This window comes from Phascolarctos cinereus, unplaced genomic scaffold, assembly GCF_003287225.1.
Source record: "Phascolarctos cinereus isolate Bilbo 61053 unplaced genomic scaffold, phaCin_HiC Scaffold_2;HRSCAF=192, whole genome shotgun sequence".
NCBI classification, from domain to species: domain Eukaryota; kingdom Metazoa; phylum Chordata; class Mammalia; order Diprotodontia; family Phascolarctidae; genus Phascolarctos; species Phascolarctos cinereus.
In genome coordinates, this window is record NW_027555625.1 from 212,838,015 (window position 1) to 212,859,496 (window position 21,482).

At 35.2% G+C, this 21,482-nt stretch overlaps 1 protein-coding gene across 4 annotated transcripts in view; it reads right to left on the minus strand.

Moving 5' to 3' along the window:
- LTBP1 (latent transforming growth factor beta binding protein 1) overlaps positions 1-21,482 on the minus strand; it is a 467,907-nt gene that overhangs the window by 33,026 nt on the left and 413,399 nt on the right. For all 4 annotated transcript variants that reach the window (XM_020972349.2, XM_020972347.2, XM_020972348.2 and 1 more), the window contains 4 exons: positions 19,338-19,463; positions 15,886-16,029; positions 2,977-3,165; positions 1,220-1,306 (listed from right to left, as the gene is read on the minus strand). In XM_020972349.2, the coding sequence (XP_020828008.1) occupies positions 1,220-1,306; positions 2,977-3,165; positions 15,886-16,029; positions 19,338-19,463 (546 nt within the window). The remainder of the gene's footprint in view (positions 1-1,219; positions 1,307-2,976; positions 3,166-15,885; positions 16,030-19,337; positions 19,464-21,482) is intronic.

Sequence of the window (21,482 nt, forward strand, 5' to 3'; positions counted from 1 at the left end):
TTTTTAGCTTCTTCTATTTTGAAACACCACAGGCATAGTTCTACTCAATCTTTTTTTATGGAGGTAAAGAAACATATACTCTTAAAATTATGAAGGAATAATCAGAAAAAAACCCACCAAAGCAAATAGGTATAAGAAGAAAATTATGAAACAACCTAACGTATTCAGCAATAATGCCAAAATGCCACTATAATACATACCTTATAATGAGATTCAAACACAACAAAATACTGTGTTACCATCAATAGACAGGAATACAGGAGTATAAGTTTAAAGAATGAAGAATTCTCAGTGAAAAAATTTCTATGGGTAGAATATCCTAGGAATGTGCATCATTATACTGTGTGTATCTTTTAAAGAAAAAAAAACACATGCAAACAACAACTTGGTAGTGAAATGGATAAAATCACACAGGTATGGTCCTCATAGCTTCTCTTTTAATGCTAGTATTCGCCTCAATGAGGTACAGAAATGTTGAATAGTATTTTAAGAAACAGAATATATTTTCAAGTTATTGCTTTTTCCATTTTTATACTGAAATTTAGATGTGTTCATTAAAATACTAGAATATTTTTCATTTCTGATTATGAAGCAAAGAGAAACCAATACTTTAACTTTCCACAAGTAGATGGGCTAGAAAAATATTTTGAGTCACTCATTTCTCTGGTCATTAAGTATCTTCTGATTTCTTTTTTAAGATTCTATTTTAAATCCATAACATCACTCAAAGGATTAATGCAAAAAAAAAAATAAAGACAGAAAAGAAAGAAAAAAGCCCTATATTTTCCCCTTAGCGATATAAAAGGCAAACTCATTGGAGATGGAGAAATATGCCTGTATTTATAGATGTGATATCAGGTTATCCCAAATGAAAACTGTGCATATAGAGAGGAAATAGAAGGGGGAGTAAGGAAGTTTCTATTTCTAGACCTACTTTCTCCTTCATTTTGCTCCCTTCTCTCCATTAGTAATAAATCTTCCTAGTACCAGGATGACCGATAAGAAAGCTCTACTGGAGATCACAACAAAGTTATAATTGTGGCAAAAACTCTAAGAGTTGCTTAATAATAAAATATGTGATTTCTGATCTCTCTTTGTGAAGAGCTTTTTCTGTCTCTGCCAAAAATGACAGGAAATTTCAACATCATATGCTTCTACAACAAAAATCAAGCTTTTATAGGACTTGTGCACTTCTTTTAAATGAGTGATAGGTTCTCACCTTTGTAGTTTTGACCAGTGACACTATAGGATGAGTGGTCAGTGGGGATAAAACCTTTCCCTTCAGGACACATTTCAGTGAATTCAGCTGATTCAAGAAAAGAGAAAATCATTAAAATAAACAATTTTGTGATGGGGAAAAAATAAAACCAAATCTACCCACCGATTTACTATGTCCTAATTATCCATGTGCATGTCACATCTCCCCAGTATGCTATTTGAGGGGAGGGACTGTGTCATTTTTATCTTATTATTGTCAGGGTCTTATACATAGTAGGTACTTAATAAACATTTTCTGAATAATTTAAAACATTTTAATTAAAAAGTGACATTGAATTCTCATGCTCAAGTAGCTTTAAAAAAGATCTTGTCCAAGTCAGTCAATAAACATTTATTAAGTGCCACTGTGTGCCAGGTACTGTGCTAGGTGCTGATGATAACAAAAAAATAAAGGTAAAAGACAGTCCCTGCCTTCAAGGAGCTCAAAATCATATGAGGGAAGCAACAAGCAAACAAATATGTACAAACAAGCTGTATACAAGATAAAAAGGAAACAAAAGAGGAATAGCATTGGAATTAAGATGAGTTGGGAAAGGCTTTCTTGTAGAAATGGAGATTTTAGTTGGGACTTGAAGGAAACCAGCGAAGCCAGCAGGACAAAATGAGGAAGTAGGGCATTCCAAGAATGGAAGACAACCAGAGAAATACCAAGAAACATACTGTCTTGTTTCTGGAACAGAAAGGAGGCCACTGACATTGTAACAAAAAGTACATAGCAGAGAGTAAGTTGTAAGAAAGCTGGAAAGGTGCGGGTGGAGTAAGTTATAAAAGGCTTTGAATTTCAAGCAGGATTTTGTATTTGATCCTGGAAGAAACAGAAAGCCACTGGAATTTGTTGAATAGGGGGATGACGTGGTTGGACTGCTGTGTTAGGAAAACAATCACTGGTGGCTAAATGGAGAATGGATTAGAGTGAAGAGAGACTTGAGGCAAGTAAATCCACCAGTATGGTACTGCAATAGTCCAAGCATGAGTCAATGAGGACCTGCACCAGGACATTCTTTGTATACCAGAGCTCAAACTGACTCTATGAATAATCTGCCAAATATTTTGTTTTATCAAAGGTTCAATAAGGAAATATTAAAGATAAAAAGTTGACTCATTTGACATTACAATGTCAAAGACCTATGATTTTAATACTGTGTGAACTCCTGCCACTGAGAAAGATTTAATCCCGTCTATCATTTGTTGTTTGAGGCTCTGAGATGTTGACTGTCCCATGGACACAGAGCTAGTAAATTTCAGAGGCAGGATTTAAACCTTAATCTTTTGGACTCTAAATCCAATACTTTATCCACTATGCCACACTGCCTTACTCTTGGCATTAATATGCAAAGGATTACACTATTCTGCCATTTAGCTGTTAAGTACTAAAGTAGAGATTTTATTTTTTAATATCTAAAATGGTATTATCTCTCACTAATTGGGCAGCAGCCAGGATAAGGCCGGTATCTCTTGGATCTCATAGTAAGTAGTTTAATTACAAAGGTGCTACATTTGCCTAAGTAAGTATGATCTAAAATTCGACATTTACATGAAGAACCAGTTAAATTCTAACTCTTATTAAGTGGTCCTGTGTCATAGAACTAGATAACAGGATTCCATTGCCATAGTCAAAAATGAAAAAAAAATAAACAAACTATCTAGAAAGTTTATTGGCAGCATCAGCACCAAACAACCCACTAAGCATTTCCTTACCAGTTCCAAAGACAGGACATGGAAAGATCTCACAGTTATCTCCCCATCCAGCACCTAAAGTGCAGCAGCATTCTTGCTTAGTAACATTGGACGTCAGCACATTATCACAGAAATTGGCATCATTTAAATTGTAGTAGCATTCTTTCTTTTCTTCTTTTTCTTCTTCTTCAGGTTGATCTACATCTACTTCTGAAAGCAGGAGGGGGAAGGGTGGAACAAAGGAAGAGCTGTATTAGGATGGCTTGCAAGGTCCATAACAAAGAAACAAGAAGAGTCCAAAGAGCCTCATTTAAGAAAGCCAAAAACACTCTGTGGCCATAGCATGGCTTTATATCTTCAGTACCAGATTCTTCTGTTTTGACAAAAGAATAAAATAAAAGCTTCCCTACTGAATGTTGATAGACCTTGCCTACTATGAGGGTCATAACAACACAAAACATTTAACTTTTATAGAATAAATCTTTTCTTGAAAATTCCAATTTGGAAATTTCTTTCCAAAATCAGGGAACATTTCTTAGCAGCAAAACACCTAGTTTAATCAATGGGAATTTTGTCTGACTCTCATGACTTAGAGGACACCCTAGACATTTAACACACACGCACGCACGCACGCACGCACGCACGCACGCACGCAAGCATTGACCATCTTCCCAAAGCCTCTTTACAAGAAAAAAACTAGAGGAAAAATGGAAAGGTACTGCAGTGACTGGAAGTCTAAAAAATAATTCTTTATTACTGAATATTTAAGCCAAGCTCCAAAGCAGAAACCCAGGGACTAAAACTCTAATCAGTCAATTCACTGATAAGCATTTATTAAGTACCTACTGTATATTAGTTCTTAACAAGTTCTTAACCCAGTTCTTTTTTTTTTATGCAATTGGGGTTAAGTGACTTGCCCAGGCTCACACAGCTAGTAAGTGTCAAGTGTTTGGTCTTAGTATCCACTGCACCACCTAGCTGCCCCTCTTAACCCAGTTCTTAACAAGTATACATTCTTTTGGAGGAAAGTAGTATGTTCAAAAGAAGTAAATACATAACAAAATAAACAGTGATTGGTGGGAGTTACTAACAACTGGGGGAATCAGGAAAGCCTCTTGAAGAATCTGGCACTTAAACTGAACCTTGAGGGAAGATAGAGGTTCCAAGAAATGAAGGTGAGGAGGGAGAGCAGTCCAGATTTCCAGGAAAAAGCCTACAAAAATGCGCAGTTTTTGCAGCCTGTGGCAAATTACGATTCACGGTCTCAGTTTAACATTGTGTAATGAGGATAATCCTTAAGTTTTCAAAGTGTTTGGATTCCTTATTGTTACGTGACTACAAATAAGTGCCTGTAAGCCAAATAACTGCCTAGAGAAATTACACCTAGCGAACCCCCATCCCCGAAACCTTAGGAAAATAGAATTTCTCCATGATCTTCCTTGTCTGCCCTACTAATGGTACAGTAGCCATGGTCTCTAGGAGACCTATTGGGGAGACAAGAGGAGAAAACCTTTGACTACCACAGCTAAACTTTAAAAAAAAAAGCATATTTTCACATCAGTCATGTTGTGAAAAAAGAAACTAAACAAAAGGGAAAATCCACAAAAAAACCAAAAAATTTTTAAAAAGTGAAAATAGTATGCTTCAATCTTCATTCAGACTCCATAGTTCTTTCTCTGGATGTGGATAGCATTTTCCATCATGAGTCTTCTGGAGCTGTCTTAGATCATTGTATTGTTGAGAAGAGCTAGATCTGTTATAGCTTATTATAGCACAATGTCACTGTTACCGCATACAATGTTCTCCTAGCTCTGCTCATTTCATTCAGTATCAGTTCATGAAAGTCGTTCCAGATTTTTCTGAAATCTGCTTGCTCATCATTTCTTATAGCACAATAGTATTCCACTACATTCATATACTACAACTTGTTGAGCCATTCCCTGACTGATGGACATCCCTTCAATCTCCAATTCTTTGCCACCATAAAAAGAGCACAGCTGAATTTCTGCAAGCTTCTCGGAACCTATCTTCTTGCCTATCACTTCCCTGCTGTTTTGTATGCCACAATGTAAACCACAGAGGTTAGACTTGTCTGAACACCCCATTGGCACTGTGAAGCTAGCTAGAGTAGTGGCTTCTTTCCTACTAGATAAAGTAAAGTCACTTATGCTCACTTTGGCTACATAGCCCTCCAAGCACCTCCATCCCTAAGATTCTCAGCATTTTGGATGGATATCTTACAGTTGTTGACAGAAGGACTTTTCCAAGGTTTGAAAGATTTTTCCTTTTTCTAGTTCCTGTTAAATCTATTTCCCTTTACTTTAGAAAAACGGAGAGACTCCATAATTCATGAGCATTTCTCTTGACATAAATTGTTGGTAAAAACTCAGTCACATGTATAATCATGAAACAATCCAGAAGGTTGTCAAGGACATACTAAATGACTTTTAGGGCACTGACCAGCCAAAAAGTCCCGTGTAGCCTGGTATTTATAATGTCTAAATTAAGTGTGGAAGACTGTCCTTGGCCTTAATTCACAAAATGACAAACCCTTGATAATTCTAACTGAAGATAAATATGTCTCTTATTTTTTTCCCTAGGATTTTTAAAGTTAGGGATAGGACACAGTAGTTTCTTATTTCATTGTATCCCCTGTAACAAACAGATGGTCTTTATCTTTCTTAGGGACAAAGAAAAGAAGTGCTTTGCTAGTGAACAATAAATTTGGATAAATCCTTCCATATTTTCTTGACTATATGGCCATATAGCTTAGTTTTCTTGTTTATTTATGGTATGAATAAAATATTTATAAATATATAAATACAAATATCAAAGTGGTATTGTACCAAAACAGCAATCCAACTGGTGGGCAGTAACTACTCTTTTGTTCCCTCTTTACAAAACATGCTTAGAAAGTTCTTGTACTCTGAAAGTTGGTGCCTTATGGCTCATAATGGTAGCTATCATTGCTGAAGAAAGTTCTTGGGCTCTCTGTGTATCTGGAATCTAGGCTCTGCCATTCAATATGTGGATTGTGGCATAATCATAGTAACACAAAAGCAGGCCTAGCCACCTTCACTGCCAATAAGTACCAGAGCTATATGCTTGGCCAAGTAGGGAAATGACTCCTCAAACCCAATCAGCCTCTTCCCATGAAAGGTGGCCTTTCAGTCACCATTTACTCTAGTGTTGTCTGTGGGCAGGTCGTCATTCCTTTTTTCTCATCAAGTTCATGGAAACACAACTTCCTGAGGCCCCCGGAGGCTATCATAATTTGCTTTATGTAGCCCTTCGACAACACCCTAAAGCATTTTCTCTAAGATTAAAAACGGTACAAGACTTCCCCAAAACGATTTCTGGCAACCCCTGCCTGACTACCCCCTCCAACTGAGAATTTCAATCTCAGTAATGTTATTTGTTGCCTTTGCTTTTCCTAGAACACAGATCCAGAGGGCCCACTACTTAGGGGCCTAAGGTCTCCTACTGACTTCCAGTTACATTGATTCTGGATTTTACTGCTTTTCTTCTAAAGCTGAATTAGGATGACTTGGCAAGGTGCATAACAAAGAAGAAAAGATGACTCCAAAGAGACTCATTTAAGAAAGGTCAAAAGCATTCTTTGACCATATAACATGTACCCCTGTCTCTGATTTCTCCTATAAAAGTGTAACCTCCCTTCTATACCTTCAATCACACACTATATCAGTCAGACTGGTTAGCCTTTCTAAACCCTGTGGTGACACATATTACAGAAAACTCTGAGCTTATCACTCAGCCTTTACATGGGAAAAAAATTAACTCTCAGAATAAAATGGCTCAAAGTCTCAGAAATCCATTTATGTATTCAATTCATAGCCAGTTTCCCTTAATCTCAACATCAAGCATCATAGCATCCCTCTTCCTCTGAATGTCTTCAAATATGACCCCAAGACTCAACTTCTAGCACTACCAAATTAAGCTGAATCACCCTGGTCTCCCAAACCTAAGTATCACCCACACATGAATAGGGCAAAGCTTCCTCATTGATTTTAAAAGTGTTTTTATATTTATCTGCCCCTTCCAAAAGCAGCCTAGCATATCAAATACAGCACTGGACTTGGAGAAAGGAAAATAGAGCACCAAATTCTGCCACAGATACTTACTCTCTGTATGACCATGGGCACGTAGCAATCTCTCTGAGGCTCTTTCCTCATCTATAAAATGTATCTTTTCGGTTTGTTGTGAGAATTAAGTGAGATAGCATATATATACAGCACTTTAAAACCTTAAAATGGGGGCAGCTAGGTGGTGCAGTGGATAGAGCACCAGCCCTGAAGTCAGGAGGACCTGAGTTCAAATTTGTGCTCTTTTAGCCTAGTGGGTGTGGTTAGCAGCAATAATAACAATAACACATTTATAGAAGTATTTTAAGATCTACCAGTTTCTTTACAAGACGAAGCAGTAGGTGGCATATTCTCATTTTTCAGATGATAAAATTGAGGCTTAGGGAGTTTACATGAAGAAAAAGCCATAAAATTTATAAGAGGTTGAGCCCAAATTTACTGACTCTGAGCTCAGTGTGGAAAAGAATAAAGAGAAAGAAGCACTTACTAGCTGTGTGACCCTGGGCAAGTCACTTAACCCCAATTGCAAGGGAAAAAAAACCCTTAAAATGATAAACAAATCCCAGCTATTAATATTACTATTCGTCCAATGTCTCCAATTTTCACAACATGATACTTCCTTTCACCCTCGTACGTGTCCCTGAATGTCTTGTATTCCGCTTACTGCATATAAATCATTCTTGAGAAATAGCATGTTACACTTGTTAACAACACACAATGTATTTTCCTATTTTCCTTTGAATCAAGTGGAAATTTGTATCTCCCAAAGTCATGATATCATAAGATTCATAGCTGTAGACAGGAGAATACTGGTTAAGGAGATGGGCTTTTGTGGCACTTTGTTAAGGATCATTGAAAGCACTTCTAAATACTATGGTATCACAAAATCTGTTAGGAGTTAAATTAAGACTTGTGTCTTAAGCAATTTAAAAAAAATTGATTCTGAATGATTTCAAACAAGACAGAAGTAGTATTTTTTTGTAAATGCTGCCTATTTTCCCTAGAATTTTTTTCTCCAGACCAAGAAGTGAAATTAAATTGGTTGTATTTTTCATGTTTTCCCTAAGAAGGAAGATTATGGATATTACACAAGGGAAATGATCCCTTAGAGAATTATTTTATTCATGTTTTATATTTGTCGTTACTTGTTCTTCTTGTATTTTCTGTCCAGAAGTTTAAAAGTCCACTGTTTACACAGCTGAAGTTGGGGGTTATTCAGATTCAGGCCCTCATAAGTTTTAGGAAAGAGATGAAAATCATTTAAAATTATTCCTCAAAGGTCATTCTGTGAAAAAAAGTCACAATTTTTCTCTATATTGTTAATCTTTTGGTAGGTCATTTTTGTACTTAATGCATTTGTCCACTGGAAAAACTGGATTAGTAAATGTTTCCCATATTAACTTCAGATCTCTTCTGATATTAGTTTACTGTAGCCAAGAATGGAAGATGTCAGCTGGAGGGTAGTTACGAAAGACCAAATGTTTGCATCTTTATGCCTTTCTGCAATAAACAAAAATGTGTTCTATTTTCGTATAAATAAGAGCCCATGAAGTGGATCAGCAATGCAAATCAGTTTATATCAGTTACATGCCCTGCACTTACTAGAAATTTAATCAACTGTTTCTGTTATTAAACTAATTTTCAGTGTAGATAAGAATTTATGTTAGAAGTGAACTTGGAGTTAGCACATAAATTTGTGCTCTTTTAGCTCAGTGGGTGTGGTTAGCAGCAATAATAACAATAACACATTTATAGAAGTATTTTAAGATCTACCAGTTTCTTTACAAGACGAAGCAGTAGGTGGCATATTCTCATTTTTCAGATGATAAAATTGAGGCTTAGGGAGTTTACATGAAGAAAAAGCCATAAAATTTATAAGAGGTTGAGCCCAAATTTACTGACTCTGAGTTCAGTGTGGAAAAGAATAAAGAGAAAGAAGCAACAATGATAGTTTCCTTATTAAAAATGGTACTCTGGGAAATTCCTTCCAGCTCAGTGCCTTAGCAACTCCAATAGCATGTATATATTGTTGTTTTCTTTTGTGAGGTGGACAAGGTATAAATCAATCACTGTTCATTTTCCAAGTTCGTGATCTAATGTTAGCTTTCCATAATGCTATGGTCTGTCTAGTGATTGACTGGTTTCCTTGCTGTAAGTAAGAAATAATAGGTTGGAGCTACAGGAGTACTGTATACTATGCAAAAGATTATTTTCATGAATTCTCTTACCTAGCAGGCTTCATATGGGGAAACTTGTGTTTATTATTTTTATTTTCTTCTAGGACTTTCTAATGTCAGCCTTCTCCAATCCCTTCTCTTCTATTGTGTTAGACTGCAACAGAGCTGACTAGTCCCTTAATAAGTCCAAAAGAGAATTTATTATATTTTCCCCAAAACCCATCCCTGCTCCATACTATCCTATTTCTGTGGGTGGCACCACACCCCTTCTGGGTCCTCAGGTTTACAATTTATATCTAATAAGTTGCAAACCTTGTCAATCCTACCTCCATACTATCTCTCATATGTGTGTGTCTCTCTACCCACAGAATCTTGACCCTAATTCACCTTATCACTCCTCACAAAAAAGTCTCCTAATTTGCTCTCTGTATCATTTCTCCTATTTCATCATTTACAAAGCTGCCAACTGATAGCTCAAAGATACAGATCTGACCATATCAACACCTCCCTCATATGCAAAAATCTTTGAAGCTATTAGTACTCTTCCTTCCACAGACACATGTTACTGCGTTGTTACTGAGTATTCTGTATCGATATATTTGTGGATTTGCTATCCCTGCCTCCAGTAGAATATAGTATCCTTTAGGCCTAGAACAGTTTCTTTTTTGTCCTACAGCCCCAGAAGCAGGAACAGTACAGCAGGCATACAGTAGACATTTATAAGTACTTATTAAATGAATGAGTAGTAAAAGAAATTATTTTAAATTAAATTTGAAATAATATAAAGTAAATAAACTGAAGGAGCAGGTTTAAAGGAAGTATAACCAATTTCTGTGGAATAGGATGTTACAGGATCTAAGGATAAGGAAGGGAAGGGGTCAAAATATGAATAAAAATCAAAATACAGCAGGACATTGAAAGAAAAAAGAGAGCAAAGACAAATTTTATTGAGGGGATATTTAGATAAGAGGAGGGCCATCAGGCAATGAGCTGATTTACAATAAGTATCCAAAAGTTGGAAAAGAATGGAGAGCAACAAGTTTTGTGATTTAGGGTTATGTTCCTCGAAAAATGAAATGCTGAGGAAAGATAAGGAGAGAAAGAGGAGTAAAGAAGGGGTGACTGATCCTGAAAGAAACATAAAGTGCACCAGAGGAGGAAAAATGGGAAGAGAAGTACTTTGAGAAGAGAGAGAATGGAAAGCCTACAGAGAGATGAAGAAGAGGATCCAAGAAGAAAAACAGGGTAGTCACTTTAAGAAAATGTCTTACAACTAAAGAAATCTCAATATCGCTGACACAGGAGTATCAAGTATGCTGTAAAAATGACCTCCCTAATAACATAAAATCTAAAGCAAGTATAGAATGCTGGGGGGAAATTAAAAGGAAATATAAAAACTATTCTTTTTCAGGTTTAATTTCTAGAAAATTCCAAGGTTCCAACTGCATTTCTAACACAAATGTTGATTTTATTTCTGCTGAGGGAAGGATGTACTTCTAAGAATACAAAATGAAGGCACACCTTTGGCATTCTATTGATGTTTTAAACTTATGACTTTATTATAACTTATATTATAATTATTTATAGTTTATCATAACCCTGCAATGTCTGCAACAAAACCTGAAACAATATTTGAGTCATTCTGCATAAAACCTTACTTCTACACAAATAAGTTGAAAGATTTTAGCTAAGGTGAGCAATTTTGGGTCATTACTTTTTCATAGTCTTGAAATGTAAGAGAAATTTTACCTCTTCCTAAGTGCATATTTTTCTACTATCTACCTACATTTATATTACATGCCCATTACAAACACGGTAAGAACCCAGGAGTTTTATGGCCCCTTACAATGTTTGCAGTTTAAATTCACTGTCCTCCCTGCCGTGCATATTTTTGCTACCAAAGGTATTTTTTTCCAACCAGAAATTATTTTAAAAACCTCTTTAAATGTTAATTTATTTTACAGGTTAACTAAACATAAAGAGAGACTACTCTGTTAAATACAACAATTGACTGATGTTAAATGTGGTTTCCTGTCCTTAAAAAAAAAAAGTCTATCTACAAAACCTGTAGTGTATCCCTACAGAAAGACAGATCATGAATGTTGTTTGAGCTCAATTGTCAGGACCAAGTGAAGGAATTACGTGAATTTATCCCAATATCTCCAAACAGTGGAAACATTTTTTTTTCAATGTCTTTTCCTCTACTACTTGTGAATACTGGAAAGCAAGTGAAAAAAAAAAAAGACGGGGCTTTCCTACCGAAGTACAAAATGGAAATGGAACTCATTTGTACTGGAATGTTCTACTAGAAATCACTGACACATTGTAAAATTATCTATATCTCAGCAGAACTAGGGTTTGGAGAGGTATAACTTACACACTTGACCATTTTTTTTAGGCATATACCTAAGAAAAATTTGTTCTCAATCAATCTACAGTTTAGCATCACTAACTATTAAGTTTTTACTAGCTACAAGATGCCTTGCAAGGACTCAAAGAATTAAAATGGCACAAGGCATTCCCTCAAGTCACTTACAATTTAATTTGGAGGGTAGTGGAGGAACAAGTATTTGTTAAGCATCTACTGCATACCACATACTGTGTTCAGCACTTTACAAACATTATTTCATGTGATCCTCACAACAACCCTATGAAGTAGAGGCTATTATTATCCCTATTTTATAGTTGAGGAAATTGAGGGTGACAAATATTAAGTGACTTGCCCAGGGTCATATAGCTAGTGTCTAAGGTCAAATTTGAACTCAGGTCTTTCTGACTCCAGGCCTGGCACTCTATCCACTGCGCCACCTAGCGACCTCTAATAGAAGGATGCCATATGTACATAAGCATAAGGTAGAATGTAATTAAAGCAAAAGAGAGTGCCAGGAAAAGTGATATAAGAAAATCTGAGAAAGGAGAAATCACTTGTTGCTATGATGAAAAATCATAGGGAAGGAATGTGGTTAATAGCTGCTGTCACCAAGGAGGCAGAATGGGACCAGACAGCTAGATCACTTTTAGGATTTCTCCCACCAGTAATCATGGCTTTTTTCCCCCTCTCCAACTGGGAGATCATACAAGGTCCTGTAAACTGTAAGCTTAGAGTAAACCAAGTTATACTGTCACTGTAATTAACAGCCTTGATGAAATTAGTGGCAACTTCAAAATGCCATCTTGGAGTAAACTAAGTTATTTTTCTTGCATTTTACACAATTTACTACTAGAGCACATCATCACAGTCTAGACATGACTCTGGTTCTTGAACAGCAGCAGGGCCTGATCTCCCACAGGTTCTATAAAGACAGAAAGGGTTTGAGTATTATCTCAGTGACAGGTTGTTTCTGCTGATTGAAGACCAACTTAGCCAACTGTAGATAGCTGTATCACCAGCAGCATGGCCAATAGGGAATTAATTTCTTAGTTATGGTGATCAATGAAATGGATTTTTGAAAAAAAATTATCTTCAGAAATGATCCTTATTTTAAAGTATCTTTGGAGTATGGGGCTAGACTAAAAAAAAAATGAGAAGTGCCAAGGATCACACAATTTTAGGATTACAAATATCAATTTAATTGTTGGTACTTGAAATATGAGAACTTTGTTAAAATAGCTGATTTAATATAATTCAGGGGAAATGGAATCATATTAATATGATGTTTGCATTATAAATAAAATAAGACATAAAGAAGTTGTAGTTAAACTGGAAGACACCTCATAAATTTCTTTTGCAATTAGTGAATATCATTTTACTGTGAACACAAAGGCAATCTGAAACATCATTTCGTGGGACTCTTTATCATCTTGCTTTGCATTGCTGTTGAGGAATATAAACAAGATGATCATCATTAAGACAATTTTAGCTAATGTGTCAAATCTACCAAAGAGAAGAGAAACTCTACAAAGAACCTGATAAGGTCATTTAATCTCAGAGCTGAAAGAGATCTGATGTTATCTAATGCAAATTAAACCTAAGGGGAAAGCCCTTCTATACCAGAATCGGCATATTCTGATATTCAGTAAATTTAATGCAAGGGTGGACATAGAGAAGGATAGAAAAATATGTGGAAAATGTGGTTATGGGAATTAAGAAATGAAAATAGGCTCAAGATACAGGTATGAGTAGCATATCCAGACTGAAAATCCAGATTCTCCAACTACATATCCTTATACTATTACTGTTCTCCTGGAAGAAGAAATTTTTCGATAACCTTCATCTTTCTCTCCTAGAATAGGCGAAGACATTATTCACGTATCTGAATTAAAAAATGAGAAAAACATTTTCGATTTTCAAAATATAGGACAGTTCCCCTCCTTCACCGTGCAAAAAAAACATTAACCCTAAATGCAGCTTCAAAATAATCTTTGCCAGGTAAGGGACTATCCTGAAAGATAAACCATCAGTGTAAAATAGAACTTAGCACCTATATTGTTCCCTGAATAGACCAACAACTTCTCACTGCTGACCTCATTGCCCCTTTTTTTGTTAATCTTGACTGAAGACAGGATCAAGTAGCTACTTAACTTGGTTTTTTACAATGTACAATGAACTTCATCCAAACACAAAGACACTTCCCCTTCAAAGGGAGCCCTCATGTTCCTTGAGACACAAACTAAAAAAAAAAAAGAACAGAGGTTTATTTTCAGATACCAATTATTCTGGGAAATTTTGGTGTTTCATTTTAAAGTCTATAGGGTATATCCTAAAGTAAGTCTACATTTGTAGCATCTCTCTGACAACTCATTTTAAAAGAAAAATATTTTGTTTGCAAATTATATACTTATTAATTTAAGCATATTGTAACTTCCTCCTTCCCAAGTACTTGCAAACATAGTGATCTTATTTTATGCCATTTCAGGATGCAAAACAAGTATTCCTTATGGAAGTACCATAGGGAAAAATCATGGATGAAATCAACTGGAATTCAGTTAAAAAAAACAAAACTAAAATGATCTCTTTTCCCATTTTTATATACTTCAAGAGACCTTTTGACCTGATGCTTCACCTAAAATCCAATCAAACTATGTCTATACAACAGAGAGTAAAAATAAAAGCAAACAGCTGGACCAACTTATCTGAATAGCTGATAAACCTCCCTACACCTCTGGGCCATGAAGATATGGCCGATGCAACATGATGAAAGAATAACAATATAATCATGACTCTATGAAATTGTGAGAAAAAAAACCAACCAAGGTTTGCTACTTGGGTAGCAGTATTTCTATCAGAAAGAACAAAGTTTCATGTTGTGTTTAGTTTAGTGAGATCTAAACATATTTTCCTGCAAGGGTATTAAGTGAGGTTTCTTTTGTTTTTGTTTGGTTGGTTTTTGCACAAAGTAAAAAAATGGTTCTTGAGAGAATCATTCCAACTTGGTAAGATGAATGATTATATTGAACTAAATCACCAATCACACATTATCTTCATTATTCATAGCTCTGCAGAGCAGGTCTTAATTCTATTGTTATGCAGATTTATATGAAGACTTACCATACAGAAAAATATTCTAGTCAGAAGCTATTTGCATGCTAACCTATCTGATTATCTCATAGATTTGTATACTCACATAATTGGTTAGGTCTGAAAATAATCTCAGAGGTCATTTAGGCCAACCTCTTTCATTTTTCAGATGCATAAACTGAAAGACTGGGAATATAGACTGCATGGCATATAGTGGACAGAAAGTTGGCCTCAAAATCAGGAATACCTGGGTTCAAATACCACAGAAAGACCTAGAGAATTTAAGTGACTTGAAGAATATCATACAAATAGGGAGAGGAAAGGGCCTAAGACTATTTATTCAGGTTAGGGCCTAGTGTTCTCTCCATTAAACTACACTGTTTCAAGGGGTTAGAGTGTCTTCCAGGAAACAAATGAGCTGTTAAAAAAAAAAGTGGTATGCTAAAAAGGAACAAGCACTGAATTGGAAGTCAGATTATTCCTGAAGTACTGTGTTCAGTTGTGAATTCCATATTCTAGGAAAGGAGTAGACAGGCTGGAACAAACTTAGGAGACGACAACCAGGATGGTGAGAGGATCAGAGGCCATGTAATATAATGATCTATTGAAGGAATGGAATTTTTAGCTCAGGGAAGACCTAGAGGGATCATGATAATTGTCTTTAAGTATCTGAAAGGCTGTCATGCAGAAAAATGATTAGACTTGTTCAGTTTGGCTCCCGAAGGCAGAAGTAGCAAACTAGTAGAAGTGGCAGAGAGGTAGATACAGGCTTCCTATAAGAAAAACTTCTCTACAATCAGAGTAATTCAAAAACATAGTAGGCTGCCTGCACACAGAGTTGTTTTCCTCTTAATAGAAATCTTTGAGCCAAGCTGGATGAATACCTAGAGATGCTTCAGAAGCCATACTTGGTCACATGATAAATTAGATGGCACCTAAGGTTCTGTATGCTCGTGGATTCTGTGATTCTCCAGAAACTTTAAATTCTAAAAGCAAGTTATTTTCCATAAAAGTATACCTACTTACAGGTTAACTGACCCTATGGTTTAATCATAGTTCAACTTCATGGCTCTTTCTTATTATATTACTCTCAGGCTCTCTGGCACAGAAAAATAAATATTATTAGCGCATCAATATTATTAGCACAGAAAAGTCCTGCTGCTTATTACATACAAAGCCTTTTTAACTTTACCTGTTGAAGATCGGGAGCGGCACTGTCCCGTCATAGGGTTATACTCCTGGCTTTCATCAGAACACATACAGAGGAAGGATCCTTCTACATTTTCACAAAAGGCTTCACCACATACTCCACTAAGCATTTCACATTCATTCACATCTGGAAAAGAAAGGATGAATCGATTTAGATGTGCTCTTCATCAGTTAAGCTCATGCCAGTATGAGTTGTTGAAAACAGAGGTGGATCCCCAATGAGCAATTAAAACTGGACTGTGTGTGACTTAAGCAAAGTGGATGCCTAATAATGAAGTTATTATCTGTACTGTAAAGGACCCTGAATATTCAAAGAAAAAATTCTAAATCACTTCTTACATTCCCTACTTATGCTAAAAGATAAAGTTTTAAAAGACCTAAGATTCTATGCAGGTGTCCATGAATAAGGAAGCTCAGTCCTATAGATACTAAAAAATAACACAGAATCTTAAAAGTTTCATAAACTTTACTATAGGCCCCTGGACTTTTATCATGATGACTCTTATAATTCATGACTCTAAGAAGCTGCTGTTTCATAATTTAACAATACATGCTTCACGTAACATTCAGGTCCTATTTCATTTGAAAGCTACCTAGTAATTAACCACCACACAAAATGGACATTAAGTTAAATAAATGGGGCTGAGACATTATATAAATGATTTTTCTTCTCCCTATTTACCTCCCCTATTGATTTTTCACATGACAATTTCCTTTAGCTAATCAAATTCTTTTTCATAGTTATAGTAAAAAGTTTACAGAGCATTCTTTATCAGAGAATTATGAAAATACAAAGACCCACATAAATCTTAGGTCTCTGACTGACTTCTTTCACAAGGGAATCATGTCCATAATTCTATTTCCATTTCACCCCACCTCCTGAACTTACCTAAGAAATGTTATTACTGAGTAATCAATTCAGCAAAACATGGGGCCAACTTTTTAATGGCAGATGTGCTTTGGCCATTATACAAGCACAAAACTAGCTCCATGAGCAAACCCTGAGGCTGTCCTTGCAGGATTAACTGGGAACTCAGATAATCCAAACTATTCAAGGAAAAAAAAATAGGTGTCTAGTTGTAATTATTAAATAATTAATTGACTTTTTGCACAACTTAATAACCTAGGTCTACCTAAAGTAGAATCTCTGTGATATGAAATAAAGAGGAGATTCAGTTATTTTAGTCAATGCTTTGCAGTACCTGGACTAATTTTATATGCATGTGTCATGCTATCAAATATGTTCTAATGTATAATTAAAATTTACTTCATTTTTTAAATTACTATTTCAAATCCCAAATACTACTTATCTGCCTGTCAGCATATACAAAAAGAAGTTTAAAGCTTTGTTTCTTCATCTATAAAATGGAGATAATGTAATTGCTTTATTTCACAAAGTGCTCATTTATTTATTTTTTCAAGATTTTGAATTAATTTAAAATATTTAAATTTTAAAATATTACTTAAAATTTATTCAAAGTATTTATTATTGCTACTAGTAATAGCTCACATTTATATGGTACTTAAGTACCATTTATTTTAATTAATGAGTGTTTATTCAAGGCTGGAGTAAGATGCACTGGAAAGGCAGATGTACAGTTTGATCCCAGGAACCCACAAGAACCTATACCAACAGTTTCACCAGGTAGGTCCAGCAACCCCTCCCTGACACTTCCCAGGCAAGCCCCTGACCAAGTTCCCAGGAAAGGAGCTACTGATGATAGTGTTCAGAATAAAGTTATTTAGGAAAAGAATGTGGCAAAGCAGAGTATGGGGAAAGAGACACCTTCATTCCTAGACCTTACAGTGACAGTACCATTCTTTAATAAGTAGAATCTGTCAGCCTCCCCAACTGTTTGCAATCTTCGGCTAGGCCAGGGTAACAGAAGAGCTGCAGGTCCAAACTGTTTCAAGCAAAGCCAAGAAGCTCTTTTCTAACCAAAGCAAATATTAAGGACCAAAAGAACTCATTTGAGCCAGATTTGAGAAACATTTATCTTTAGTAGGTCAATGGTACTTAAGTACCATATACATGTAAACTATTATTAGTAGCAATAATAATTCAGGTTGGAACAGTTAAACCTTATGTAACCAATGAGGAAATCAAGGCACAAAGAACTTAAGCGTTCTGTCCAATGACAGGTAGTGTAGTCTCGGTGCTAGGAGGAAAACCAAGGTCTCATAGGTTTAAATCCAGTATTCTTTCCAATACAACACAGTTCAAAGCTCATTTATTTATCTGTACTTGGGTACCAGACTTGAAAGAACTACATTGTAGTTCTATATTGATTTCTTAGAGTGAGACAAACTTAGAAGAATTAAATTACTCATTTAATAAAATCTAAAACACATAAATGGCTTCTAAACAACGGAATTTATGTATGAGGCCTTTAACTAAAAAATTCCAAATTTGTTCCTAGAAAACTAAATTTCTAAATAATAACATAAAATTAAGTTATTATACAAGTGCCATTACCTCAAGGATATACCTTGCAATTCCAGGTTCATTTAAATGGTAAATAAACTAAAGGTTTAATTGCAAATTTCCAAACTGAAAATTTAATGAATCCTACTCATATGCCATCTGCCACCATGGCAAAACAATTCTTTTCTAGTTGAGGAAGACAAAGACAAGGGTTTAGTATGTCATAAAATTGTTATATTCTATAATGCCAAAAGAATTTTTTTCCTTCCACTTATATAACTTACTATGAATAAGCTTCATATTGAATATAGCTTCAAGAAATCACCATCTGCCAAACACTCAATGATAAACTATCTACTTATTCCTGCAGGAGCCCATGCTGTGAGAACATATCCCAGTACATCTGATAATATTCAAGAGACTTTCCATCATCACCAATCCCAGAAGCCATTCACTAAAAAAATCCATCTATAAAATCGTGTGTCATTTTATAGGTGTCACTCCTGGGAAACAAAACTGTTACCAACATTCTTCTTTAAATACAGTTCCCAAGGAAGTGGGTAAAACAGCCAAGCTACCATACTAGACTACATTTCTGGTAGGACATATTACACAGTTCTGTTTATTCTGCTAAGAATTTAAGCAGACTGTTTACTTAAAGAAAATGAAACTTAAAAATAATAATTTAAAAACTAAAAATTGCTTGACTTTCCAAAAGCATAGATCGCTGCATTTGGTTTTAAAAAGAGATAAATAGAATGACTCAACTAATTTGACAATCTCTTTCATGCAGTCTTTAGATAATGTCCTAATAGAATGAACATATCTTTAGGACGTATTTGATTTGCAGGAAGAGAGTTAAGATTAAGTAGTTATGGAATAACTATATTTCAAAATGATGTCTTGATTAAATATTGCCTAAGTGACTTGGGAGAAAGACTAGTCTTTTGCTGATAACATGAACTTTTCTCTTGTTAGGGGGTGTTTTTAAAAGAATTCTAAAAACTCACCCACACACCCTTGTCCATCCTGTGGGGCCTGAAAACCCTGATAACAGAGACAGCGGAAGGAGCCAGGAGTATTGTCACAGAAACCATGACTGTCACAAATAGTGTTGTTTACACATTCATCAATATCTGCAAAAAAAAGATATTTTCACATCAGACATGATAGGAAGGCAGTTTAACAAACACAGGACATTATTAATATACAGACACAATAAAAATATACATATTAATACATGCATGTTATTAATATGTATACATATAAAATTAAGGCAATGTTTATGTAGATAAACATTTACACAGCTTTAACATATATGTAAAACATTTTACCGGATATCAGGCAAAATATGTTCCAAGGAAAAATATTCATTTTACCAGAAAAATCAAAGCAATTGTAATTGTCAGGGTCAATATTTTCTAAACGTTTCCATCAATAATTTTCCATGTGAGTGCATTTTGCCAGTGGAAATATGTGCAAATATTATCAGTATAAATGTTTCTAATTCCTAGACACTGACTACCAGAGGCTCTTGCACCCACTTATCATATTCCATTTGTCCCTGTAGACATTGTCCATGACATACTCTAGAATGAAGAGTGAAGTAGGCAAAAGTAAGAGAATAATGACAATAATATAGAAGAAAGTAGCCCCAAATATATTAGAACTCAGTAAGCTGTAACGATTCATATTCACGGGATTAATGATGATGCATACTGCTATCCTCCAGTGGATTAAAAATGCTGAACAGATACATACTGCATGACCTATTAAATGCTTTGGTTTACTTTTGTTTTAAGGGAGGCTTCTATTGGCATGAGTGAGAGACAGAATTGGGAAGTAACATTTAGTGATGGTGAAGGTGGAATAAAAACTACAGACCAAGTACATAACTATGAATAATTATCTCAATGAGAAATTAAAACAAAAAATGAATGATTATACTAATTCACTGCTGGTACAGCTATGACCTTGTTCAACCATTCTGGCAAACAATTTGGACTTGTATAAAAAATTTTTCATACCCTTTTACTTAATCAGGCTTCTCACACTTATTAGCTGTGTGACTCTAGACAAGTCATTTAACCTCAATTTGCCTCAGTTTCTTTGATCTGTGATATCAGGATAATTATGACATCCCTGGGTTGTTGTAAGGATCAAACAAAATATTATTTGTAAATCACTTAGAAAAGTGCCCAGAAAATCACAGGCACTTAATAAATCTTTCTTTCTTTTTCTTTCTTTTTCTTTCTTTCTTTCTTTCTTTCTTTCTTTCTTTCTTTCTTTCTTTCTTTCTTTCTTTCTTTCTTTCTTTCTTTCTTTCTCTCTCTCTCTTTCTCTCTCTCTCTCTCTTTCTTTCTCTCTCTCTCTCTCTCTCTCTCTCTCTCTCTCTCTCTCTCTCTCTCTCTCTCTCTCTCTCTCTCTCTCTTTCTTTCCGTCCCATTTGCCTCCCTTTCTTCCATGCTATGGAGTTATTTATGTAAAATATTTCTCAAACAGCTAAAAAAAATAGAGAGAGAGTATATGTGTGTGTGTGTGTGTGTGTGTGTGTGTGTGTGTGTGTGTGTGTGTGTACCCAATGACTGGGAAAACTTGATGAACAATTATGGGCTATGAATGTAATGGAATAGATACTATGCTACGAAGAAAAACAAATATAAAGAATTCAAAGAAATATGGGAAGAACTTTTGAATAAAGCACTCCCCCCAAAAAAATCAACACCAGAATATAAAACTACCACAACTATGAAATGAAGATAACTTTAAATGGTGACAAAATTCTGATTAAAATATTGGAAAACTTGGTCACAACTTATAAAGTATACCTCTTTGTCTTTCCTATTTAAAAAAAAGGAAAAGAAAAACTGAAGTTTTTTAAATACACAGATACACTGGCAAGTTCATTTAGGAATACAGTGTTTTAAATAAAGAATGCATATTATATATTGCAATCACTCATACTTTAACTGCTCAGAATTTGTATACTGTGAGAGATTCCATTAAGAGTCTGTATAATACATAGAAACAAACGTTTTGCCTCCTACTCTCGCTAGACCATCCACCATTTCCCTAAACACTCCATTTTCCCATGTGCCTTTGCTTTCGTTGTTAACTATGACTATCAAAATCAAACTTATTCTTTAAGGTCCACC